Source organism: Sorghum bicolor, chromosome 7 (genome assembly GCF_000003195.3).
Source record: "Sorghum bicolor cultivar BTx623 chromosome 7, Sorghum_bicolor_NCBIv3, whole genome shotgun sequence".
Lineage (NCBI taxonomy): Eukaryota > Viridiplantae > Streptophyta > Magnoliopsida > Poales > Poaceae > Sorghum > Sorghum bicolor.
Genome location: NC_012876.2, coordinates 61,834,908 through 61,861,846, shown reverse-complemented (window position 1 = coordinate 61,861,846; position 26,939 = coordinate 61,834,908). Strand labels below are relative to the sequence as shown.

At 41.4% G+C, this 26,939-nt stretch overlaps 2 protein-coding genes, 1 long non-coding RNA gene and 1 other non-coding gene across 11 annotated transcripts; 3 read left to right on the top strand and 1 right to left on the bottom strand.

Moving 5' to 3' along the window:
* On the top strand, window positions 554–7,295 carry LOC8060570 (CRS2-associated factor 1, chloroplastic). 2 transcript variants are annotated; one of them, XM_002445728.2, is made up of 5 exons: window positions 554–1,250; window positions 1,335–1,462; window positions 3,100–3,325; window positions 5,492–5,619; window positions 5,695–7,295. In XM_002445728.2, the coding sequence occupies exons 1-5, from the start codon at window positions 632–634 to the stop codon at window positions 6,616–6,618; spliced, it is 2,025 nt and encodes a 674-aa protein (XP_002445773.1). In that variant the 5' UTR covers window positions 554–631; the 3' UTR covers window positions 6,619–7,295. The 2 variants fall into 2 exon arrangements, with proteins under 2 accessions (XP_002445773.1, XP_021320896.1); XM_021465221.1 differs by having other exon boundaries at window positions 554–1,462.
* LOC8060569 (probable RNA methyltransferase At5g51130) lies at window positions 10,053–12,921 on the top strand. The gene is made up of 8 exons (XM_002445727.2): window positions 10,053–10,455; window positions 10,836–10,950; window positions 11,110–11,157; window positions 11,263–11,503; window positions 11,605–11,692; window positions 11,783–11,848; window positions 12,175–12,243; window positions 12,327–12,921. The coding sequence occupies exons 1-8, from the start codon at window positions 10,252–10,254 to the stop codon at window positions 12,414–12,416; spliced, it is 921 nt and encodes a 306-aa protein (XP_002445772.1). The 5' UTR covers window positions 10,053–10,251; the 3' UTR covers window positions 12,417–12,921.
* On the top strand, window positions 17,852–17,923 carry TRNAT-UGU. The gene has a single exon. It is a non-coding gene; the product is annotated as a tRNA-Thr (tRNA).
* Window positions 21,801–25,882, bottom strand: LOC110437375. 7 transcript variants are annotated; one of them, XR_002455477.1, is made up of 5 exons: window positions 25,654–25,882; window positions 24,287–24,764; window positions 23,397–23,872; window positions 22,240–22,560; window positions 21,801–22,152 (listed from the first exon to the last, which is right to left on the bottom strand). It is a non-coding gene; the product is annotated as an uncharacterized LOC110437375 (long non-coding RNA). The 7 variants fall into 7 exon arrangements; XR_002455475.1 differs by having other exon boundaries at window positions 23,397–23,558; window positions 23,714–24,764; window positions 25,654–25,881; XR_002455472.1 differs by having other exon boundaries at window positions 23,397–24,764; window positions 25,598–25,882.

Genomic DNA, 26,939 nt, shown 5'->3' with positions numbered 1-26,939 from the left:
AGTCAAAACATCTCAAGTTTGACCAAAATTATAGAAAAAATTACAAAGTTTTATGACGTCAAATACATATATACTATAAAAATATAATTAATGAATAACCTAATGATACTTAGTTGATATCATAAATTCTACCATATAAATTTGGTCAAACTTGAAATGCTTTGACTCTCCAAAATTCTTGGAATCACTTATAATTTGGGATGGAGAGAGTATTAGCTAGTTAATGTAGTAATGTTCAACATTGGTGGAACTATGGTCTTATTTGGTTGCATTATAATTCATCCTAATTCACATCACATATATTAAGGTGAAATAGGATGCAAAGCTAGTTGATTTTCTACCTCAATCCATATATACCGAGGTGTACCAAACACAAGTAAATTTTGAGATGTCACTGATCCATCAAAAGTAGAGTTTATATGATAAAATTGTCTACTCTCTCCGTTCTAAAAAAAAACAATTTTATCATTCTAAATTTGTCCCCAAAAATGCAATCCAGTGCCCGATTTGTAATAGAGCAGCAGTAAACAGTTCAAAACATCTCCAGCCGTCGAGCAGCCTTATCCCTGCGTCGAAACGGAAGCAAGCAGGATAACCTCTGTCTGCCGTCCCCTTGCACTGCAAACATTCCATGGCGACTGCCCCTTTGCCCTCTCGCTCCCTCCTGGCCCCGGCTCATCAATCCCATCCACGGCTTCCCGCCACCCTCCGCCTCTGCCTCTCCCACCACAAGCAACCTCCCACCGGCCCCAAGCGCCCCCGACGCGCCGCCACTTCGCATCCGGCCTTCTCTGCACCCGCGCGGGGTCGTGCCAAGAAGATTCCCGTCGCGGACACCGATGAGCCCGCCGCCGGAGTCCGCGTCACCGACCGTGGCCTCTCTTACCGCCTCGACGGCGCGCCATTCGAGTTCCAGTATAGCTACACCGAGGCCCCACGCGCACGCCCCGTAGCGCTCCGTGAGGCCCCGTTCTTGCCGTTCGGGCCCGAGGCCACGCCACGCCCTTGGACGGGGAGGAAGCCGCTGCCAAAGAGCCGCAAGGAGCTTCCGGAGTTTGACTCGTTCGTGCTGCCACCACCGGGCAAGAAAGGGGTGAAGCCCGTGCAGTCACCGGGGCCGTTCCTCGCCGGTATGGAGCCGAGGTACCAGTCGGTGTCCAGAGAGGACATACTCGGGGAGCCCCTCACCAAGGAAGAGGTGTTCGAACTCGTGAAAGGAAGCCTCAAGACTAAACGCCAACTCAATATGGGTGGGTTCCCTCTCTTGCTGTGGATTCAGCTGTGTCGCCGGATTAAAATGTGGATTGTTTTTGGTACATGTTGGCTTGCTGCAGGTAGGGATGGTTTGACACATAATATGTTGGAGAACATTCATTCACATTGGAAGAGGAAAAGAGTTTGCAAGATAAAGTGCAAAGGTGTCTGCACGGTGGATATGGATAATATCTGCCAGCAACTAGAGGTAGTTTGCTTCTTTCTCCTTTTCCTTTTGGTTCAGTTGTTTGTGTTAGTCCAGCTGCAGGAATAATGATTACCAATACACAAATCAAATGTATCTGATCAGATGGTTACATTACATGTAGGAAGCTTATCTCGCTGTTTACCTGGTCTTGGACTCTTGGTCAACAGTTGTGATCATAGTTAGCTAGTTGCTAAATGCTAGGCACTTTTGGTTACACGCTGCCAGGTTAGTGCTGGAGAGCAGGGATGTGAATAGGGTTCTTGGACAGGTGCTAACAATCCATGAAAATCGGATTATATGGTATTCACTAGCTAACTTCCAAATTACCACCAAGAAAAGATTGCTTTGGCTAATCAAAATATTATGTAGCAAACAAATTTCTAGAAGTTTTGAAGCTTTTGCGGAAAATGTTTCTATGGATATCTTTTGCTAACAACCCTGCACATTTTTTTTAAAGTAAAAAATTGCTTTTCATGAACTCGTACTAGCACTAGATGTATTCAACTGAGAACCATGGTGTCCGAGTTTAAACCATAATTCTTTTTCCAGGCTTCCACATTTAAGAGCACAGTAAAAAGTGGAGGTCTATGGTGATTCAGCAGAGTAGTGCATTTATGACCATGTCCATGCATCAACAAAATTTCATGATTTAATAGGGACGGGTGTAGGATAGTTAAGACCAATAGCCCCCACCCTTTTTCTCTGAATCTCCAAAGTTCTTTGATGTTTTAGTACCTAAATCGGCCTTAAGTTTTGTTTTACTTGCTTATATTACTGGCAAGTTACCGGCGATGACTCAAGAAGTAGTAGTAAATTTCTAGGAGCTGTGTGCGAGGGGATTAACGCAAATATTGCATAAGTGGTAGTTGGGGTTGACATGAGGCATCCAGATCATAATTTTGCATGACAATCAAGCACATATGAGCCCAAGAAATTGATGATGCTGAAATATATGGTGGACTTCAAGCTGAAGGGTCAACAACTAAATGATATTGCACTTACTGCCAAACATCTGACTTACCCCATAAACATTGGAGTTATGAAAGTAGAACAAGTAGTTTTCTATGATTAAGAAGGTTACCAGTAACATCCAGCTTTCCAAAGTTAACTATACTAGCATATCGGCATTGTTCTTTACAAGAAGCTTAACACATGTCATACCTTTTCTCTGGAAAATATAGGATTTGGAGTTGATGGGTACCAATGCAGAAATTCTGAACCCTTTTTCATGATGCCATTCGCATCTTTGGCCACCAAAATTGATCACACAGTTGAACACATATACTTCTTAGATTGTATTTTTTTAATCGTCTTAGATTATTATTAGTTGAGCTGCATCAATAATGATATCAGCACACAAATAAAATGTATTCCAATCAAGGTGTGAAAACAAGTAAATAAGATACAAGTACATTCCCAGAGAGGCATGCAGAACTCATACACCTACCTAACATTCTCTCATTCTTGAGACTTTGAGAGGCTCGTGTTTGCTCCTTGAAACAAATACATCATTCATACTTTTAGAAGTCATCTTAGTTAGATATAGTAACCACTGAACTTATTTCTGTGGTTGCATGTTTTCTCTCTTTTGACTGCATGTTTCTTTCTTTTGACAACTTTGTCATATACTTTGACAGGAAAAAGTTGGAGGAAAAGTAATACACCGCCAAGGGGGTGTCATATTTCTTTTTCGTGGTAGAAACTACAATTACAGGACCCGCCCATGTTTTCCGCTTATGCTCTGGAAACCCGTTGCACCTGTGTACCCGCGCCTTGTTACGAAGGTCCCAGGTGGCTTAACTCCAGATGAGGCCACAGAAATGCGCGCAAGAGGACGTCAGTTACCACCAATTTGCAAACTTGGTAAGGCTAGTTTCCTTTTTTCGGAGTATTGGTTCCTTTGAACTGTTCTGAATTTTGGATATTTCATGCGCCCCCTTGTTTCAGGGAAATCACTACCTAAATTTTGGCTTATACTGATGCTTAACTCATTGACAAGTATTTTGGCTAAATTTAAAACATGTTTTTGTTCAGATGCACCATTTCTTAAAAGCCTAAAAGTACCATACGATCATACACGATGTGTGCTGATTAAAAAAATGGAATATACAGATATGTTTTTTTTTTCTAAACACGCAGGAGATTTTGTGTTAAGAGAGAAAGAAAGACAAAAATAGTCAAGTACAATGACCTTACATGACCAAAGCATGCTTTTGACAAACACCTTACACACAACCAAAGCAATGATCATCAGACAACATGTTACCTGACCAAAACAAAGACCAAACACCATCTTACATGGCTCTTCGACCAATACAATGCCTACATGGAAACCAATGACTCCAACTGACCTCAATATGAGATAGATCCCATTGGAAGTGGCCTGGCAACTAGGATCCTTGACTGCAACCGAGGTGGACAGGTAGATGCTTCAAGGATGTTCAGATCCCATCCATCCGCCATGGCAACCTTGACTTGGAAATTCATTGATGGCTTCAAGGTGAGACCACAAATCCTTCGCACCAAGGAGGTCACAAGTGATGGAATTTCTTCAAATTGAATAACAATTCATTGCACCTATGAGGCTATGACAGCAGCGTGAAGGACAGGAGAATTGGTGATGGTGACTGAAGCCTGCGAGAGAGTATCCCTGCACTCCATCTCCCTGGAGCGCGGATGGCAATTTCCACTTATCGCAATCAAGCAGACGCCTCATGGATGGATGGAGATGAAGGCGCAGCATCTGACAGAACTGTAGATGGAGAGGAATCAAGTGATGACACATTGACACCTACTACAGCCTGACTGATTCGGGTGCTCTGGGAGGAGGACCTGCTGACACGACTGGCCATTCAACTTAACACGTGTAAGACTGAGGCTGCATGTAATTGCGAGCTATGTGACCTTCATGCTTACAACAGAAATAGCTAGGTGCATTCTTGCAGTTTGCAGCAAAGCGCTCGCTACTCAAAAGCAGCACTGGCCAATCAGACCAGCATGCGCCGAGTTTGTGATTCAACTCAGAGTCCAGTGGCGGTGGAGAGATTTGGCATTGGTTTTGTGGTGGCCGAGGCATGTTGTGGCATGGATTGGCGAGGATAGCTGTTGAAATATAAGTGGATTGCCCATCTTTTCCTATCAGCTTAAGTTTTTTGGTTGAATTGGTTGGTGCATACAATTCAATATGGTATCTCAGCGAGATGTGTTGAGTTCAAATCCTGGTGGGCTACAATTAAATATGGTATCTCAGCGAGATGTGTTGAGTTCAAATCCTCGTGGGCTGCAATTAAATAAAAATAATTGCAGCTGACTCCTATTTCCATGTTTGAAGCCTAGGGGAGCCTGCACGTGAAGGGGAGTGTTGAAGTATAAACCTTTTCTTATCAACTTAAATTTTTGGGTTGAACTGGTTGCACATGTAACTCAATAATAGATGACTAGGAGTGAAAGCAGCAGCCAGAACTGGAAAGAGATAAGCCTCTTCACAACTCCATTCCTTGAGGTGGCCACCATCTCTGCGGTGCCTCACTTGCTCAGGTAATGGGGCTGACAACCTATTGTGGAGAGCTACTGCAGTCCTGGTGGTAGTGGAGAGAGGCAACCGGCGACCAATTAGGGAGGGGAGGGTTGCCAAGAGCATCCCCCCTTTGTTGGTTTTTTCTGGGCCCTTGAATTGTGCACACATGGGGATCTGGCAAGATCTTAGGGGACCTGGGTGCCTGGCATCCCCCAATGGCTTCCTGTCATGTTGAGAGAGAGCGGTGAACATCCCCCCAATGGCTCCCTGTCATGTTGAGAGAGAGCGGTGAACATCCCCCCAATGGCTCCCTGTCATGTTGAGAGAGAGCGGTGAACATTTGATAGCTGTCCTGTACTCTTGGTTCCTCCTGGTTTTCTGAAGTTCTTTCATGCTGTGCATATTATATTTATATCCAACTGCAACATAGCACATTTGTATGCAATGTGTTGTTCAGTAATTGTACTTTTACAACTCTTTGTATACTCATTAACTTGTCCAATTTTATATAGGGAAAAATGGTGTTTATGCAAACCTTGTGAAGCAAGTCAGAGAAGCATTTGAAGCATGTGATCTTGTCCGTGTTGATTGCTCAGGTCTTAACAAAAGTGATTGCAGAAAAATTGGAGCTAAACTAAAGGTTTGATAATTCTTGAAGAATGTTCTTTAGTCATGGATTATTTTGTTCAGAAGTTGATGAACTCTACCTTCACAGGATCTAGTTCCCTGTATCTTACTGTCTTTTGAGTTTGAGCATATACTGATGTGGAGAGGAAGTGATTGGAAATCATCTCTTCCTCCATTAGAAGAAAATAGTTTTGAGGTGGCAAAGGTGCAAGAAAGTTTAAGTGGCAAAGAATCTAATGAAAAGGTTACACATTCAGGAAATGTTCTGACCCAGATTGAGTTGGTCAGTGTTGCAACATCTCACAAGAACTGCAACTTGGGTGAAGGTCAAGAAAAATTTAAAGATTCCATTGCCAGTGATACGGTACTGAATTCTGCAAAGGAAGTTCCTGCATTGTTCCATTCTACAGGTATATCTAGAACTGAACCCTCAGCAGACACTCCATTGGAATATTCACCATTAAAGCCAGTATGTGATATTATGGATCCATCCCTGAAGTGCCAAAGTATCCCAACAAGCAACAGTGAAAATAGAGGTCTGGTAGAGAAGTCAGAACATTGTCCGGATGATTATAATTTGGAGACAAAGAGGAAAAGAAACGATGGTATAAAAGGTAGTGGTTCTAAAGTTCCATCCTATATAGAGGGATTGTTATGTCTTCTGGAGCAGGCCATTGACAGTGGCAGGGCACTTGTTCTGAGTGAAGATGAGCTTGTTGATTCAGATCTGGTCTATGAAAAGTCTGTTGCATTTACAAAGTCAATTCCGCGAAGACTGATTTTCGAGCATACTCAGAGGAAGTCCAGTGCCAGGAGAAATGGGCCAGACAATCATGCAAGAATTAAAAAACATCTTGTAGAAAATAAACTGTCCAGCAGTCATGTTGAAAAGAAATGTGTCGCTAATGTAGGATCGGCAATGCAGACAAATGACCATGCACAAGAGTTTCTATCTGATGTTGTTCCTCAAGGTACCTTAAGAGTAGATGAACTAGCAAAGTTACTGGCTTAAGAGGTGATTGTTCTTTTATCAGCCATAAAGACCGGTATCAACATTCTTCTTTTCATGTGCAAAATTTGCATGTACTCTGAATTTGGTTAAAACAGGTCTCAGGTCTGCTGCGTCGTGGTGAGTGCTTTTTAACCTTGAAATACCGCACTATAATCCTGTGCGATGTACAGAATATGAGTCTGATTTGCCAGTTGTCACCATGATTGGCCACTGATTATCGAGAGAACCATCACATAATTCTCCTAAAGACGTCTTGGACGAAATGGCAAGCCGAGCTGTTGCAAAAAGGCATTGAAAAGTTACTCTGGCTGAGTCGCTGAGATAAACAGAGCTACAATGACTGAGACAAGACAGATGTTAGTTTTGACTCATTGCCACCTTTCAACTTTACAACAATACAACTCAGCTGACTTGTGATGAACAGATGCGGGATTTTTCAGAAACAGATGTGGTGACTGTTGGGCGTTGTACTTCTCAATGGTCTCTTGTAGGAACAAGAATGGTCTCCTGTAGGAACTTGTGGAAATGTCAAACAAAACGACTTTCACTTGAGTAGTTGTGTTTGAAATTTCGATGTCGTGCAAGAATTTTGTAAAGAACAGGGGTTCACATTCACATTGAGTTGTATACACGATTATATTAATTATTAAACATGGCTTTTTACAATGGCAGGGATATGATCACGGTGGCCATATTTTATTATCTTTTTTTATTTAAAATTGGAGGTGTACTCTTTCAGTCAGTCCCACGCGCTGTTGTATTCTTGGAGATAATGTCCAAATCAATCTGGAGATTGTATCCACTATAACTCATCAAAAAGTAAGTACATGATAGAGAGACGTTGCAAGGAGGCCGTTTGCAAGTTTTATCAACCTTTATTATCTCAACCTTTAGCATCTTGTATGGTCTTTTCCAACTTTAAAACCACTTGCTGAGCTTGTTTTTTCTTTGTCCTGAAAGACAAAATAATCTTCCAAACTAGATAACCTACTTGAAACTATTTGCTTCTTACCTTTTTGTTTTAAAGATTTGGCAACACAAGTTTTGTCTTTCTAGATCTCCCTCAAAACCTGACCATTGGCCTGACGGTCTATATATTTCCAAGTTTTTTTAAAAGATATCTTACATCTGATATTTCGCCATTGTTAGTTGTGACAGAGGTTTGAATTGCCTTTTATCAATATTAGGTGCTTCAAAACAGTAGTGCCAGGAAAGAGGAACTGTGAGCTCGAGCTAAAGGATTGAAAACATTAGGCAAAATATTCCAGGCATGGTTATCTATGTTTGATTATGGTAAGACCCCTTGTATGAACTTTTTCTAGCATCACTGTTTTACCACGAATTTTTTGATGGTTACTCAACTCTCAAATGTATAGGACTAACTGGTTTCCTGCCTTATAAAAAAAAAGCCTTGCCTGTAAACTCTCTAGGTCGCATTACCTGGACATAGAGTGGTTTCTCCAGTTCACGTAATGTTGTCTTTGGATTCATGGTGGTCTTCTTAATCGCAGTTCAAGAATGTGTGGTGCTCTACATAAATGTATCTGATCCATCAGGGAATATGTCTGAATGTAGAAGTAATGTTACAGGAGCGTCTCGTAGCTTTAAAAAATGAATGTGTCATGCTGTCCTTGAAATGAAATCAATTTGTTGTTCATCTCATTTTATTTCCCTGCTCGCTCCACATTAAGCCACTGCCGCTGCTGGCTTCTTGCTACTTGTAGCTTCCTGCCGTTGTTTCCTTGCTTGCTACTGCTGCTGCTGCAGCAGCACAGCTTGCCGAACAGGCACACTTGCTAGAGCATTTGTAGTTTGTAATGACCCTTGTGCTGCGTGGGGCCATTGCCATGGAAATTTTGTAGTCTTCAAACATGATTTGTGTTGCCCATTTGCCTGATTTTGAAACATCTTGTCGCAGATGAGAATTAGCCGATTGGGTTACGCAAGTCGCAAACTTTATTCATATCCTGTCTGATACAATACCTGTAAGCCTTTGATGCTGTTGTAATAAATATGATATTACTAAGTGGTTTCTTCCTCTTGTGCAGCAGCCCAAAAAATGAAATCAAAGATGAGCCTAGCTCAATTGGTTCGGCAGAAATAAAGCAAGGCCAGTGACCAACGCAGGGCATGCCGACCTAGCTGTGACCAGCGCAGGGTATGACAACATGGTTGTGTGACCAGCGCAGGGTATGACAACATGGTTGATATTTATGTTGTTTCATATTTATGTACTTGGATCATGCTTTTGTATGGCTGGTTTGTCCATTAGGCCATCCTGAATGAGGGTTTCATGACCTAGTTTCTAGAGCATCCATATTTTAAAAACAGTACAAAATAGTTTCATTTCCATAAAACTCTCTTTACTGTCATAAAACTCTTATCATCTCTCTCTTCATTAATACAGTACCACGTCAGCAAATTTAATGCTCATGAAACTCTGATAAAACACCATCGAGACTGACCTTAGTCTGTCTAAGGATAGCACTTTAGTCAATTTAGTAAGATTGATTAAATTGATTAAAGTGCTATCCCACACAGGTGGTTAAGGAATCTAGCATGTCCCTATTAGTTACTACAATTTACAGCCACGATAGCTTTTTTTAATTTTGCTTTGCTTGCCTTTCCTATGACACTCAGGCTGTACCTTGCTATTCTTGTCCCTAATCAGAACTACAGCCTGGCTGTAATAAATTGCTTAAGTGCCCTGTTAAGTTCCAATGACATTTTACTTCATGCAGCTCTATTGATCCCAGTACAATATTGGAGACAGTGAATTTAAAGATGATCATTGTTTACGCCACTACTTTAAGTTTAGATGTTCTAACCTAGACAGGGAGGAGTTAGGGTTTGGCTAGAGCGGTTTATAGTCCAGCCGTTCGGCAGCCCAGTCAAACCAGCCCATCCAGGCGGTGATAATAGCGCGGTAAAGTATGGGGTGCTATCTAATTTATATAATAATGTTGATAAGACATAATAGTTTCTAGTTCTGTTTCAACCTAACCAAACGGATCCTATCCGGTTTTTTTTAAAAAAAGGATGAAACTTTCTTAAAAACCACATCTAACCTGGACATAGAGGTAATTTAATTGATTTCGGGAGCTGAAGTTTGAGGCCTTGTTTAGTTTCTAAAAAATTTCAAGATTTCCGTTACATCGAAACTTTAGACTCATACATAAAATATTCAATATAGATAAAAGAAATAACTAATTATACAGTTTGTCTCTAATTTGCGAGACAAATCTTTTTAGCCTAGTTAGTCTATAATTGGGTAATAATTATCAAATACAAAAAAAGTGCTATAGAAAAAAATTTCCCCAACTAAACAAGGCCTGAATTTCGAAGAGGAACAATTCATCAGGAAGAGTTTTTTTTTAGGGAAAATTTATCATGAAGATAAAAAAATGGTATTCCGGTCTCGGCCAGACCCGTCACGACCCAAACCACCCTACACAGGCACTGACCCTTTCTCAACTTGAAGCTGCAACGCAAAACCCTCCGCGAGGGTTTCCACCGCCGTCGCGCCGCTCACCTCGTTTCAATTCGAACAGCAAAACCCTTTTGCAGTCGCAGAACTCTCGCAGCCGGCCAGAGCGCGGCTGCAGCGGCGAGGACCACAATCCTTCGCGGAGCATGGCCACCTCTACGGAGCCGGAGGGCACGCCGCCCGCGGCTAAGGGGAGTAAAGGAGAGGCCAACAGGAAGCGGAGCAGCGAACAGGGACAGGGAGGCCAGGGAGGCGCAGGCAGCGGCGGCGGCGGCGGCGGCGGCTGGCAGAAGCGGAAGAAGAAGGAGGTCTTCATCTACGGAAACTACAAGAACTACTACGGCTACCGGGTGAGAGCGAAACCGCCTCCGTTTGTGCTTTCCCCATGTCCACGCGTGGTCGCCAGCTGTTCGACGATATGCCTCACAGTAGGTTCAGGTGTTCGTGGGGTTTGTGTATTTCGGTTCAATTGGGTTGGTTCGGATTGACCCATGACCTAACAGAAAGCTAAACTTGCATCCCTAGGTGCGTGACTAGGAGATGGTGAATTTGCACTGGTACTGGCCTGTGGCCTGAGTGTTGCTGGCCGGACTAGTGGGCAGGGATGGAGTAGATGTGCTCTCCTTACCTCGGATTTTCCAATATTTATTCTGTATAGCTTGCCTAGAGCTATTAGGGTGGGAGGGGAATTCAACATTTTCCAGCTGATATAAATTATAACTTTATACAGATTGATCGCAATGTTGGTGAAGATCCTCGCCTTGAGGCGTTCAAGAAGCAGTGGTTTGAAAACAAGGATTGTCTCGATATTGGATGCAACCAGGGTTTGGTAACGATTGGCTTAGGTAACCTTTTGATTTTGGGGGATAAACTCTTGATTTCATTCGCTTAATTCTTATATAGCATGCTTATAGTTATAGGCGCTATGTAGTTCTTGTAGACAAATGTCTCAATCCCAAGATGAGGTCATGAGGTTTCTCATTTATTTTCTTAAACTTGTGCAGCCATGAAATTTAACTGTCGAAGCATTCTTGGAGTTGATATTGATTCAGGTTTTTAATCCCCCCTAGTAAACTCATGTTGCTTGCTGATTTTACTCTCATGCTATGTGGTTGAATATTACTTGAATCGAATTCATTTTTATCTTTCCCTGTTAGGTTTGATTGAGACTGCTAAGTGGAACCTACGAAGGATAATGCGGCAGGATAAGGTGGCTACAAAAAACGTGAAAGCTCAGGAATTGCCAGATTCTCCTTCTCAGAGCTCTACAAGAGAAGTGGCATCTGAGTTATCGAATGGGAACAGGCACCAAGATCTTTTTAAAATTGTCTCTTTTCGACGTGAAAATTTTGTAGAGTGTATGGATGGATGTTCAGAACAGTATGACACCATACTCTGGTAAGTTACAGATTAAGGATAGAGATCTCTCAAGAAGTTTTCTTTGTACTGTTCTTTCCCACAGTGCCACTAGCTTATTTTTAATTTTTTTTCTGATGTAGTTTGAGTGTGACAAAATGGATCCACCTGAACTGGGGTGACGATGGCCTAGTTACTTTGTTCGTGAAGATCTGGAGGCTTCTAAGACCGGTATCTATGCCTCTCTATTTGCTAGTCTTCTAAATTACACATAGATGGTAAGAGGAAAGTTACATCCTTTTGCTATATGTAATTTTGCAGGGAGGTGTTTTTATCATGGAGCCTCAACCATGGAGTTCATATAAGAACAACAGATTAGTTTCAGAGGTTGGTTCTTTTTGTTCAGATTATGTGACCAGCTAACCCTTGTTGACATTTTTCTTTACTCTGCATTGAAACAGATAATGTTAATTTTTTTCTTAGAAGGAAGTTGTTTGTGAAAATCTTGCTGCACTTTCCATTAATTAGGCTAAATGTGACTCTTGACAAGCCTATGTTCTTAGCTGCTGCATTCCTGATCCTAAGCTCAAGTGAACATACCATAAATGATCAAAATCCTCTGCCAAACTTAATACAAATGCCTGATTCTTTCATGTTGTTGATCTTCGTAATAAACTTGCAATTCTTACTCCTTTTTCCCTACCTGTTTTCAGGTTGCCAAAGAGAACTTCAGCACCATCTGTATATACCCAGAGACGTTTCGGGAGGTTCTTCTAGACAAGGTATTTTATTTTAGCTACCAACTCAGTTTCGTTATTGACCCTTTTGGGAATTTCACTAAGCAATTTGGTGTTTGTCCTGCCAGATTGGATTTAGGTCAGTAGAGTTGATTGCGGACAGATTGGTGGGTACCGTCAGTGGTTTCAACCGCCCAATAGAAGTTTACCACAAATGATGAAACTGGGTCAAGGATTGTGGCATACCTGTCCAAGCGTACACACCCTGACCAAATGATTGTGTTGAGATTTGAAATGCTTGCTGACTGACTGGGTACGAGTACAACAATGAAGGCCTTGCATGGTGCTTGACTTGCATTTGCAAAAGAGAGTATCAGATGTCAAAGGATCAAGATGGAAGAGTGGTGGTTGGAAGTTGAATGTTATGTTCTCTAGATGGAAGTGTTGGGAATTTTTTTAATGGTTTTGTTCTTGTACAAAATGGATAATGGACATGTTACCCTGAAAGGGAAAATGAGGCTTCCATGAATATCAATTTTGCCTGCTATGAACATCATGATCTCTCGTGCTTATTGTTTGCCACGTATATATAGTCATGCTAATAAGTTCAAGCGAACAATGCCATGGTAGTAGCTTAATTTCATTGACGAAGTCAGGTGAAAGAGTGTACTTGTTGGTTCTACCAATGACAGATGCCTTGTGGAATTCAAGTGGTTATTTGTGTGTGCAGTGGAAGTGCCTTCTTTATGCTGGTTTCCTTTATTTTTTTTTTATATGAGAGTATCTAAGGTGCTGAATGTTGTTGCTGCACCATCAGCAAAGCTGGAGAATCCCCAGTTCATCGGTTACTTGTACCTCAAGCTTAAGCTGACCCCACTCCGAAAGACATTAGATACACCAGTGTTTGTACATCAGGATCTTGACTAATTTGAGTTTAAGTCCCCTACATCAGGGTCAGGGTGGATTTGGGTTGATTAATGTGAATGTAATGAGTTTAATGTAATGAGTTTAAGTCCCCTAGGTTTTTTTTTGAAACTTTAGAAAATGCATCTTGATTTTATTTTTTATCATTTTTCTTCTGAAACCTGTTGCTCGAAAAAGCAGCACACAACATTTACTACAGCTGGTTGAAGAGGATGAGCATGTGCACAAGTATGTCACCCAGCTGAGCTGGTTCTTGCTTTCACGATCTGAAAATTTGTTTGCTTGTTTTTTTGGATATGGAACTAGAGTACATCTGATCTGCATTAGTTCTGATGAAATCAGATGACACTTTATCAAACAGTTTGTTATATGGTTGATGACTGAACTCAGTAGCTAAATATTTGAGGTTTTATTTAGTAGAACCTTTAGTCCTTTAGCTAAATGTTTTCTTCTTTGGGTTTTTCCAACATGCTAATCTGTCCATTAGACCGTCTGTTGCAGGACAATGATGAATTGGAGATGGTGCAAGCAAGAACTTGTTGATCTGAATGTCTGATTATAAAGCAGTAGCCTTTTTTATTTGATTCAGAAGCAACTTGCTGCTATTTATAGTTACAGATTTCCTTACCCACGGCTCCATAGCTCCAAAAATGCATATAATTTACGCTCTTCATTACAAATGCATACATGTTTGTTTCTCTTTACGTTCCTAAAATATTAATGCATCGAAGTTAAGTTCGGATTAGCTACTCCGTGCATATCTAGCATGTCAGTTAAACTGCAAAGTGCCATGGTAATTATGAAGAACAAGTAGTGAACACTTTGTTTGATTCCTTCAGCATTTCATATACGAGCTATCAACAGCTCTGTGTTTGCTTCAGTTCAAGCCTAACTCTGTATTCGAAGTTGGTTTGTAGCCCTGTCGGTTAAGATTAAGACTACCTTCACGACCAATATTTCTACATCAAGATATCTCACATCCTCACTGTACATTCGATTGTGTGTCTTATTTTTTTCCCAGGGTTGTCTCAACTTGATTGTTGCTTCGATTCTCGTCCGTCTTCTTCCTCCTCTCCGATCTGGGCGGCGGCGGCATCCGGCGCTTCCTCTTCCCTCCCCACGCACTTGACTGGCGGCTGCGCCATCTCCTGTACAACCTTCTCCTCTTTGACCTTGTCGGAACGGAGGACTCTCAGGGACGGCGGCGGCCCGGCCTGGCGCTTCTGCGGCCCGGCAGTTGCCAGCAGCACGCCGCCGCCGGCCAGCAGCACGCCGCCGTGGTGTCGGTGGTGACGCGGCCAGCCAAGCGCTCGGTGACGAACCACTCCAGCGCCTTCTGGGTGCGCTGAGAAGCGAGATCGCACATCTCCTCCGCCTCCTCCTCCAGTCTCTTCGCCATACGGTCCCACGTCGCCGTCAGCCCTCCCCAACCTTTCTTTTCTTTTCTTTTCTTTTCTTTTCTTCGGTCTCTGAAAACCTTCTGTCTTAGGCCTTGTTTAGTTCGCAAAAATTTTCAAGATTTTCCGTCACATCGAATCTTTGGTCGCATGCATGGAGCATTAAATATAGACAAAAATAAAAACTAACTGCACAGTTTACCTGTAATTTGTGAGATAAATCTTTTGAGCCTAGTTACTCCGTGATTGGATAATGTTTGTCAAATAAAAACGAAATATTATAGTAGTCAAAAACAACATTTTTTACGAACTAAACAAGGCCTTAGTGGTGGGCTGGGCCGTATCTTGGGAACTCATCCAAATCGAACACGTAGGTCTCATGCTCCTCCGACTCGGAGTTTACCCTACCTGGCGCTGCTCGTTTCAAATAATAATAATAATAATAATAATAATAATAATAATAATAATAATAATAATAATAATAATAATAATAATAATAATAATAATAAAATACCTGGTGCTGCTGGGCTCTTCTCTCTCTCTCTTTCTTTTTTTTTTCTCAACAACAACCTGTTTTCATTTTATTACATACATTAATTATAAGATGTTTGACTTTTTTTCATATTAAGTTTGATCATTTGTCTTACTAAAAAAATTTACGCAACACTTTTTTAACGTTGGTTGGTTTATTAATAAAAGTTTTTCAAAAATGATTTAAATTTGACTATGTTTGCGTTTTTTTTTTGAATAAGACGAGCGGTCAAACTTATGATAAAAAAGTCAAATGTCTTATCATTTGGGATGAATGAAGTATAATATTCCCTTGGTTCTAAAATGTCCACTCTGTCCTGAAAACAGGTGATGTGTTAGGTTTGTCCTAAGTCAAACAATTTCAAGTTTAAAAACTTAAACTAGTTTGACTAAGGACAAACCTATCACTTGTTTTGGGACCAAGGGGTATAAAACATTGAAATACTTAATTTCCCCCTTAAATAATAAAGTATTCTAGATGAATTAACTCTCTCAAACCACCAATCATATGCGTACCTACCAACATACTCAAAATATTGTAAGCACAAGATCTCTATAGTTAGGAGAGAGTTACATTGTGTTGTGGTACCTTTTATTTCATAATTAAGCAAGTATATCTACCATGTGAAACCGGCGAAGGAGAGAAGGAGGTCTTCCAGCCGAAGGTGGAAGATGACCGCTGTGAGTTTTTTTTCTTTGAACCATAGTCGCCGGACTCGAAGGGGAGAGAGCTGGAAGAAAATTGTCAAATAACGAGTTATGCCCAAAATCGTTCTTTTCTCTACCTTCTCTCTGTGAAAACCAACGAAAATTGTATTTCAATGGGAGCGGTGTGTTGCAAAAATAATAATAAACCCAATTTCATAATGGTACATAGCTAATATCATTGGTTTGAAACTAATATCATTGGTTTTTTAAGAAACTGGAGGGGCTGTGGCCCGCTACGGGAAACTTTATTAAGCTAAAAATATAACCAATATCATTGTTGGCGGTGTGTCACGGCCCATTACATGTTTTTCAAGTGCCCCACGGCCAAGTTTGCCTCTCTTTATAGTTTACCTCTTTGATATTATAAAGATTCTGTTTGTTTTGATAAACTTAGATATGGATGCAGACATTGTTCATATTATAAGGAACAACTCAATTCACTTATCTTTTATGCGTATCTAACACAGTGACAGCAGCATCACATACATGCACTGTTGAATCATGTTCCATATATATATATATATATATATATATATATATATATATATATACATACATGCACTGTTGAATCATGTTCCATATATATATATATATATATATATATATATATATATATATATTTGGTGTTGCAAAAGGCTGAGGAACCAAAAAGATTGATCTACTTTTTTTCTATCAATTAGATTGACATACTTCATTGGTGATGTTATTAAACCCTGTTTTAGAACAGTTTTAGGTGCCCACCTTTTCGATCTTATTCAGTACTATAGTAGGAAATTATCAAAATTTTGACTATGAATTTAGGCAGATATATGCAACATAGAGGACTTTTTTGGGAGGTTGTTTACGGTGGCGGAGCATGGCCAGTCTAAGTATTAGACCATTATCAAACACCCTTGACCATTATTGGCGGCCCAGCTTTGTCTTATCCAAGTTCTGCCCCAGGTTTTGTTTGAACACTGAAATCAAATTTGAATTAACATCCTTCCAACAGGAGCTTTCCAAGAAGCCAACACAAACACACTCTCCACTCTGTATCTCAGGTGCTGAATGTTGCTGCTGCAGCTGCAATGCTGCACGTTCAGTACAGCTGAAGAGAATCTCCAGTTCACCACTGGTCACTTGTAGCTCAAGCTTAGCTGACCCCACCACTGATCCCAAAGCCATTCAGAAAAAGCCAGCCAGTGCTCATCAGTCGTTCTCTGAAGATGCAAACGACATTCTCAGAGCTCCAAGGAAGGCACCGGTGCAGCTAGCACGAGTCTCTATCCTCTCCACACTCCAGTAGGCTCCATGCAAGGAACGAATCCATCCATCCACTCCTCTGTTCGCCACATCTGATCCCCAAATGCATGCACATCAAAAGCAGCAGCGATGGCGCTGCAAAAATACAATATATACAAGCAACTACGAGCTCGCAGTCGCAGCTCTGCTCTGCACATTCAGGTGAGCCAATTAAAACCCTCTGCTCCGCGTGCCCACAGCTTGAACCACTGCGTGCACAATGGTGTGCCTGAGCTTCAGCTCCAGCAGCTGCCAGGACGCCCACCCGACGGCGCTGGACTACTTCCTGGCCGCGCTCGTCATGTTCACCGCCGTCGTCGCGGCGCGGCTGCTCGCCAGCGCCGTGGCGCGGTGCCTCTGCGGCGACGGCGACGGACCCGACGCGCACCACCACCACCACCACGACCATGACCATCATCACCACCACAGCCCGGATGATGCCACCACCGACGTGGACGAGGACGAGATGGAGCTGCCGTGGGGCGGTGGCGCCGGGCTGGCCATCTTCGGGCAGCCCGGCATGGACGTCCCGCCGAGGCGGAACGACCAGGGGTGGCACTGGCACGGCATGCTGGCGCCGCCGGTCGCCGCCGGGACGACGGAGCGCGTGGGACACGACGCTCATCCCAGCAGCCCACAGCTTCAGCATGTCAGCTGCTAAGCCGTTTGCTCTGTAGTAGCAGCAGTAAGCAAACTGTCGTCTATGATGATGTTATTGTTAGTCTATAAATATATTACTCTGTTCTGGTCTTTTGTGAAGGAATCCTGAAAATTGTTACTAAATTAACTAGTATTGCTATATTTAAACAAAAGCCCCTATAGCTCAGTGGTAGAGCGTCAGTCTTGTAAACTGAAGGTCCGTAGTTCGATCCTGCGTGGGGGCATTTTTGTTCCTTTTTTTTGTTTTCCAAGATTTACCATGAAAAATGACTCCTTTGTTCCTATTTGTTGTTTTCCGAGATTTACCATGGAATGCCAGAAAAAAAAATTTCTAGCTTTGTCAAACAATCAAATTCGAAATATAACTAAATTTGGCTTCCATTATTTCACCATGAAATGCTTTTGTTCCTATTTTTCGTTTTCCGGGATTTACTATACGGAATCCCTCCTTTGTTCCTATTTTTTTGTTTTCCGAAATCTACTATGAAATGCCTGAAAAAGTTTTCTACTTTTTTTGGACAATTAAATTCGAAATATAGCTAAAATTGGCTTCCCTTTATTTTCCTTCCTGCTGAAGTATAAGTACATTTCGTTTGTACACACAAGCATCAGCAGCGCGGTAGTGTCGAAAACGAAAACAAGCAAAATCCTCGCGCATGCCGTTAAGCTGTTTCTAGGTCCAAAGGCTCGGTGAATGAAGTCGCCGACGACTTAGCCTTGTTTAGCAAAATATTTTTATTCATCACATTAAATTTTTAGACATATACATGGAGCACTAATTGGACACTAATTACTAAATAAGACAAAAATACTATCATAGCCAAATTCAAAACCTTTTCGTAACTAAACAAGGCCTTAGCAAAGTAAGGCATAGGTGTCCCCAAGAGTTGTTTGTGTATCTTTGATTGCATGAGCATTGCACGAGCAAACAATTGAATACTAGCCGAGTGGTCGAAGTGGAGTCCTCGCATATATAGAATAGATTAAGAGTTTGATCCTATTCAATAATGTTTTTCTTTCACTACAAATTATCGAATAATAACTTCAGCTACGGCTTTTCAGAAAAGCGAACATGATCTTAGTGGCTATAACTTCAAACTTCATTAACAAAGAATTACAAATATTCAACTATCGAGAATACATCTAACTTAATTGCTCTGCAATCTTTTTGTTAGTTTCATAGAAGGATAAATTCTGTTTATTTGCACAACTAAGAAGTAGTCATTTATGTATGAATGAAGTATATTGCTCTTATTTACTCATATTACAATTCTTAGAAAAATGTGAAGATATAATATTATGCAATGTACCGTATATTAATTATGCACACGTACATTTTCTAAAAGATATAGTTATGATGTTTTGAACAATAAAGTTTAGAGAAGATGTCACATCTTGAATGTAACCACCATGTACAACTACAAATATCAACAAGATCACAGTTGCCAAATCAGCTAGCGATTTGATATATATTGACGTCCTGATGCGCCGAGTCCGAGTTGACTATAGCTTGGTGCTGCCATCTTTTTGGCTAATTTTATTTCTTGGAAGCAACGCGAACCGCGAATCTCATCCGCACACGATTGATCGATTTTCCAATAATGCTACACGGCAGCTGCCGGCGGCGTCGGAGCAAGTGGGTCAGGTCTCGGTTAATTAGCGGGATGGTGTAGTGGCTCTTGGCCATGAACGGGAAGATGACGACGGAGCCTGTTCGCTTAGCTGATAAGCTATAGCTGCTAAAAATAGATTCGACAGATAAGTTCGAAGAATGGTTAGCAAATTCGGCAGGAGAATGTCACTGTGAGCCTGTGAGGTACCTCGAAGCTGTGAACAATGGTGAGCAAATTCTACTGCTGAATTGCTGATCACCTTGACACATGCATGAACAGGATCCACATGCGACCACGTCAAGAAATATATCCGTGTTAAAAAAGTGTTAACGTGCTCGTCATTCGTCAACGTACGTGTTGCTACGAATCCGTTTTTCTTATCTAGTTATATCAACAAGAACTAGCAAGAAATCCGCATGAAAGCGTGGCTATATATTTCGAATATTTTTTGAATGTGCATGCACCAGACCATGTATCATTTCTATAATTCTATTAATCAAAGAAAATATATATTGCAAGTAAGCGGTCTGAAAGGCCACAAGCAGACAACAGCCAAAACAATGAAAAACTGTACAGATCAGATCCCGAACTAGGAAATAAGAGTCGCCAAGGATTCTCTCTTTTTAGTCAAAAGCACCAGGTCATCCTCTCGGCAAAGAGCCTTTGCCGACGGCCAGGCTCTCGGCAAAGAAGGGCTCTAGGCAAAGGTCAGCTTTGCCGAGAGCGTAGGCAAGCCTCTTAAGAGCGCCTATTTCTTTCATTGTAAGCCCCCCTCTGGAACGTACAAAACTACCATTTCATTTTGCTGAAATTTAGCTTATGCTAATATTGATGCTGAAATGTTATGGAAAAAAAATACTGTTTCATGTGTTTTTTCTCTTGAAAATGAAATTCGGTACGATTCTAAGGGGCCCTAAATCTTCATGCGAGGAACAGGAGGCAGCAAAGCCCCTTTTTCGTGTACAATTCATACAAGGGGTCCTAAATCTTTTGATCCAACTAACAAATATGTCCCCATTGTATTTTGACAATATGTGTTGGAATCAAACTCATATGCATGAATAAAAATTTATGACCCCGGTGCAACTCACGGTCTAGTAAATCATTATTAGTTTGATAAAAAAAATTAAAAAAGATATCAGCATGTATCACATTAAATCGGCAAATTTAGAAAATACGTTTCACAATAAATTTCTATTGATGAAGCTCTTCTGATATCATAAATATTATTTTTCTTTCTACAAAATTGGTCAAATTAAGGTCAGTTTGACTTATAAAATGAGAGCGTCTATACCTTGTACTGTGTAATTAATTCTAAAAAAAAAAATCTCTTGATTACATTCTAGGGGGAGGGAGTAGCTTTGTACAATGATGGATGTTCAAAAAAGGGGGAAAACTTTGTGCGGTATAGTACAGGTCCAAAAGAATCAGCAACTATATATCTCTATATTAAGAATAAGTAAGAATAATATAATAAGAGAACCTCTATCGAAAAAGAAAAAAAAAACACGAAAAGAAAGAAGCCAGTAGTAGTAAGAAACGCAGGAAGAAAGCACCAAGATTCAAGAACTCTTATTGACACGGTGGGACAAAATGGATCACTCCATGAGTACTGGCGCAGATGCAAGCTACGGATAGACAAACTCTACAGGAGAAATTTCGATGGCCTCATGATCTATTTTTGGTGGAATATTTGGAAAGAGAGAAACAGAAGAACCTTCCAGAACAAAAGTCTGTGACCAAGAAAAGTGGCATGTTTGAGTTGGCCTTTAGTCCAAACATGGAAGCTCAGTTTTTTTCTTGTTTTTATTTATCTTTATTTTGTTTTTGTTTGTTTGAGTGGCTGGCTCTAGTGGTTGGGAGTTTTAAATGGGAGTTGTAATTGTCTGCATTTGTTTTCCTTTTTTCTCGTATAATAAAAATACGACAAAAGCTTTTTGTCGCCTTTCAAAAAAGATTCAAGAACTCTCTATCACCTATCAAAAAAAAAACTCTCTATCGAGACTAACTGGTCATCCTCTAACTAGTGTCCGGCTCCCCTGGGGCTTGGTCCGGCCCGCAGCCGCCGCGCCACCACCGCCAGCTCCACCGCCTCCTTGACGGTGATCCTCTCCACCGCCGCCGTCGTGTGGCACCCCGAGCCCGGGGCCGGCGCTGACCTCGTGGCGGCGGCGGAGCGCGTGATGACAACAAGAACGACGACGACGAGGGACGCGGCAAGAAGCAGGCGTTGCCGTTGTGTCGGCGAACAACCCATCGCATGCATGCATGCAGTTGGAGCGATCGAGCTCTAGCTAGCGTGCATGTGTGTGCGTGTGCAAGAACCGAAGAAGATGATCGAGGTCGAGGAGCTGGTTGCTGAATGATGTGAGTTGGTCCTGATCGGAACCAAGCTTTAGCAGCGCGGTGTTGTGCTCTTAACTTTATATATAGGAAGACTAGTACGAAGCGCGCGCCCCTGCGCGCGTGTGGGTAAATAATATATGTGTTACACATTAAAATTATATGATAAATTAATTAAAAGTAAGTGGCTGTAATTGGTCTTACAACAAATAAGAATATATTACATATGGTGTTAGGGAGTAATGAAGCATAGGCATACAATACGTGCGATGCCACATGATTTGTACATGTAAATGTGGCTTTGGGCATGGTGTTGTTGTACAATAGACAGAATCATAGGTAGCATTGTTTCCCTGGACATAACTAAACACATTCTATGGAACATACATATAACAGTGCAAAAGTAAGGAGATTGTCGTGCTGATGCACCAAAGATGCTGCCCCAACAACATTGGGGGCAGTTTGCAAAAGATCCTCTCGGGTCATCTTTACTCCTACTGCAAAGGGAGAAACAAAATATCTTAGTGGCACACAATTACACCGACTAACAAATGTTGTGGTAGGGCCTTGAGCAACATGCTTACCTGTTATGGTGGAGGCTGCAATGCTGGCTGCTGTTGGTAACTTTGATACCTTGGATATTGTTGTGTAGGTGTATATGGCAGGATTTTGAGGGGGCAAGCAACCATATGGATAGTATCCTTGGGGATACCCATAATAGCCACCACTAAATTGGTCCGGCTCTTGTTGAGGCTGAAACAAAAATTCAACAAAGGGAATATGACCTCCCATGAGAGTTGTATGTTCTGGCTTCCCAGCTGGCTTCCACATAGCACCCTATGGTCTTCTCAGCTGATGCCCCGAAGAAACAACTTTTTTAGTGAATATAATCGATGTAGTAGTATCTGTTCCAGAAAATTATATAAGCATTTTCCACTACAAATTTGGAATCCTTTGTCGTATATGGTTAAAATTTACACAATACACTCTTGAGTTAACCAATTGGGTGCTAAGTTTGGCACTAAAATATTGGCACAAAAAGGTTTCACAATGGAACTGGATACTAAAGACAACATAAGTAATGAGCATTGGCTGGCCTATAAATTGATTTGCATAGTACACAAAACAGGATACTCTTCATATCTGTCAGAATACTGGACAGATGTTTGCAAAAAAAAAACGGACAGATCTAAAACACTTTTGTACAGGTATTTCAACATAGAGATGTCCGTATAGGCTGAAAGTTTAGTTCAGAAGCTCACCACCTACAGTCGGGTTAGGACAACCAACATAATGAAGTGCATAAAATGAATATCAGTCATGCAGTTTGAGGAAGACAGAACTATTTACCGACAGTAGTATTGCTTTGATTGTTATGAAGTGGGTGGTAAATAATTCAAAAGATCGATCCACAACTCCAGTGGACCAATTAGAAGAAGTTCACAATAAAAAGGAGTAACATATACTCCCTCCATCCCAAATTATAAGACATTTGACTTTTTTTATCCCAAGTTTGTAATACATGTACAACTTTTATTAATAAACCAAGCCACGACAAAAGAAGTGATATTTTGTACAAATTTTTGAATAAGACAAATGGTCAAACTTGGTATCAAAAAAGTCAAACGTCCTATAATTTGGGATGGATTAAGTACTTTCCAAAATTCATATTTAAGGACACCATCTGCAGCTGTCGTGGTTTCAATTCTATCAAAAAGGTCAAGCATGCCCAAAAACATACCTTCAGACACAGCATCGTAAGAAGGAAGGTATGTGAGCCTTCGTGTAGCTGGTTTCCTTGAACACAAGCATCAGGTCTTGGAACCCATTTTTTAATTCTCGAAGAGAGTGCTTAGCTGGTCTCCTTTTACACAAGGAGCAGTGCGTGTAACACAATTTTGAACTGTGAAAGAGAGTGGTTAATTGCATATCTTGTTAGTCTATAGTTAAACACCACAAGGTTTGCTTTAGGAAGTAGATGACGGTATGATAGGTATAGAGAGGAAAGGCAAGTATGAGAGCAGAAAATAAAGAAACTTTAGTGCACAGGTAGCTTACCTGAAGATCAGTCAAAGTAAGTTTTTTGTGCAAGGACAGGAATATTATTAAAAACACAGGCAAAATGCTTGAGGCTGAATATTCTGTGGAGATGACCAAGATTCCAATAGCATTACTGAGGTTTTCAAAAGCTTCGACTTGCAAGAACTCTTACGACACCTATATAATTCATTTATGATGATGAAGTGAGGATAGAAACATATAGATGTCTTCGATATGGTTGGAAAAACTCTTAGACCGATTAGTGCCAGAGAAGGGTTGGCAACAAACCGATATCAATTAATAGACAGGAAGATGGAGCGCCAAAAATAAATACAAAGTTGGATGACCTATGAGCATGAAAAGTCAAAAGGAATTTGGCTAGAGTACTAAACGATCAATAGGAGTACATAAATATATCTTTCAGAAACCGGTAGTGATAAATTTTATAGTAGGTACTAACCACCCATTCTATATCCGCTACATTTATGGTCAAATATGTGATGCATTGGAACCCCAGCCTTAGGGGGATCAAACTGGAATTGCAAAGAAGATGAGGACGATATCAAAGATCTGAACAAATTGTCCACGGACCATTTAGTCCTCCCTGACACAAAACCAATGCAGAACCGCATGGCCATCCTGTGTAATCTCTTCCTTTGCTCCTAGAATTAAATTAAACATGGCAAATCCATGAAAATTAGATGCAAGGAAACGCAAAGAGAACATGTACTATGAGCCGTAAATTCCAATAGCTCCAACTAAATTACTTTATCCGCATGTTTCCATCTGTTAAGTCCAGTTGTGAAAGGGTGACTGGAAAGTAAAAACACAGTTGCTCTAAGTACACTAAACTGTGATTTGAGTGCAGGAAAGCGAATGAGTTTTGTGAGACACATAAAACCTGACAATGCCATTGTAGAATTGGGCCAATGGAAGCATGAAAAGTTTCTTATATCATGTCGTTGGCTCCCTGGAAGCCTGTATCCCAAGAAGCTTGTAGTCAGCACCAAATGAATCCACTGCTGATAAAAGGGACTGGATAGCCAAATCATTTGGACATTCTGTCTCCCTAGAGAAATAACAAAAGATTGAAGTTATTTGAATATGTCTAAGCCACCAAATGTACAACTTAGTAAATATACATAATCATAAATTGATATGTTGCAACAATGCTTTTTGGAGCTATAAAACTCCCTGGAACAAAAGCAGAGTGAAATAAAAGTAGCTTTCACTTTGCGAAAAAATGTTACTTCTTGTCAGTCGATGTAGATGGAAAGAAATAATCATCAGTGGCTCCTAAATCAAGTGATCTGAAGCATCTAATTAGATCAGTTCATGTGCTATGACAACAAAACTTACTGCCTCATAAAGGCAACATGATTGAACAGGCCGTTGCTTCAAATATTGTACACAACTGCACATACACCATTGAACAAATCTGAAGAAATAAATCTGCGACTCTAGGAAACTAAACATTAAAGTTGAAGCACCAATAGGAACGGCAAAGTACCCATATCCATTCATACTTGATGGCTGGACTTTTGCGCAGCAAGAGAGAGGCGAGGACGAGGGACGGCCCTGCGTCGCCGCTATGACCGTGGAACCCCGTTTGCACACCGGCGAGCACGCGTCCGCACCACCTGTGTCGGGGCCACTACACCGGTAGGTGACCTAGGGTTTCCCCCTGCCACCGCCGCCCTCATGGGGCCTGCTGTGCCAGGGCCCAGACGATCCTAAACGGCCAATGACACGGAGGGCGAACCCTAGGTCAGCAACGATGCTGCGGTTCGCCGCCTCAGAGGAGCCGACCGGTGCGTCGTCATGTGAGGAGACAGGGAGAGAACGAGGAAGTTGAGAGTAGAGAAAGGGAAAGAGGATTCGAGAGGTTTCAGGAGGGGGCACCGATGGGATGAAGCCGGTGAGCTTCGCCGCCACCGCCGACGGTGAGGAACAGGTACCTAGGGTTTCGTCGAGCGCCCGTGGAGGGCGCCAACACCCCGCCATCGCGTGAAGAGGAGGCCACAGTCCTTGCCCACCTAGCACGCCGCAACGCCGGAGGAGAGGGACAGAGAGAGGGGAAGCCCGCCCGTGGGTGGCGCCGTCGCCTGTCGCCGTCGCGTCGGGAGGAGAGACGGGGAGGAGAGACCGAGGGGATTTTTTTATGGGAACGAGCGAGGCGTCGGGAGGAGAGACCGAGGGGATTTTTTTTACGGGCCAGCACATGCCGACAAAATTGGATAGGAGCTCAAATGAAATCTGACCATTGAAGGCGAAATCAAACGGCCCAAAATAATTCTGCTAACGTGGCCACGGTGAGCTTCCGGGGAGCTCCCGCTGAATGTAGTTGTAAATATAAATATATGAAGGTGGGCTACTAGTTTAAGACTTTGTTTAGCGTGTGGATCAAGTCTCAAGTGCTTTTATATTAGTCAGCTGGGAGATACGAGCCCGTGTGTATAGTAGGAATAATTGGTTTCCTGCTAAGAGGTAGAGAGGATCGAAAATAATTGAGGGTACATGGGTACACATGTTGAATAGTTTCCTCCATTTTCACAGAAGTAACAAATGAGACTTCCTTTCCATTTTCTCTCAAGAAGGTTAATATCTTTGGTTATCAAAAAAAAAAAAGAATAGCTCCATTCATAATTAGCCACATAAAATTTTTGATTTTGGCAGGTACCTTTCCTTTTTAGATCTTCTTATGGTTTGGGCCAACATCACTTTCTACATAGACTTCAATTTTTTTTCAACTTCCAAGATATTAAATCAGGACCTTCCTACAACTCAAAATTCAATACTTTCTCCCAAATATGCTCCCAAGTATCCTTTAGATCATCAATTAGCCATCTCCTAAAATTACCACAATTTCACCCTTCTTGACTTGTGCTACACTTACCTCTTTATTCTCATACAACTCATAAATCTATGAATAATGTCTCCAATGATTTTTTTCATATATCCAAGAGTCTAGCCAAGAACTAATGCATTCCCCATTCTTAGCTGTACACATGTCTTCCATGTAAATATATGTCTTTGACTTTGAGTAAATCGATCGTACCAAACTAGAGAATCGTTATATTTGTGCTTCACATGGTCAATAGAACTGGTTTTCAAATACTTGAAGAGCATGGGGGTACATGCCCTTAAGGGTAAAAAAATTATGTCTGAACTGCGGCATTCCACTCTACCGAATCGACCCATATCATCTCCCATCAAGTGTTGATGTTTATTGTCTCATCATACA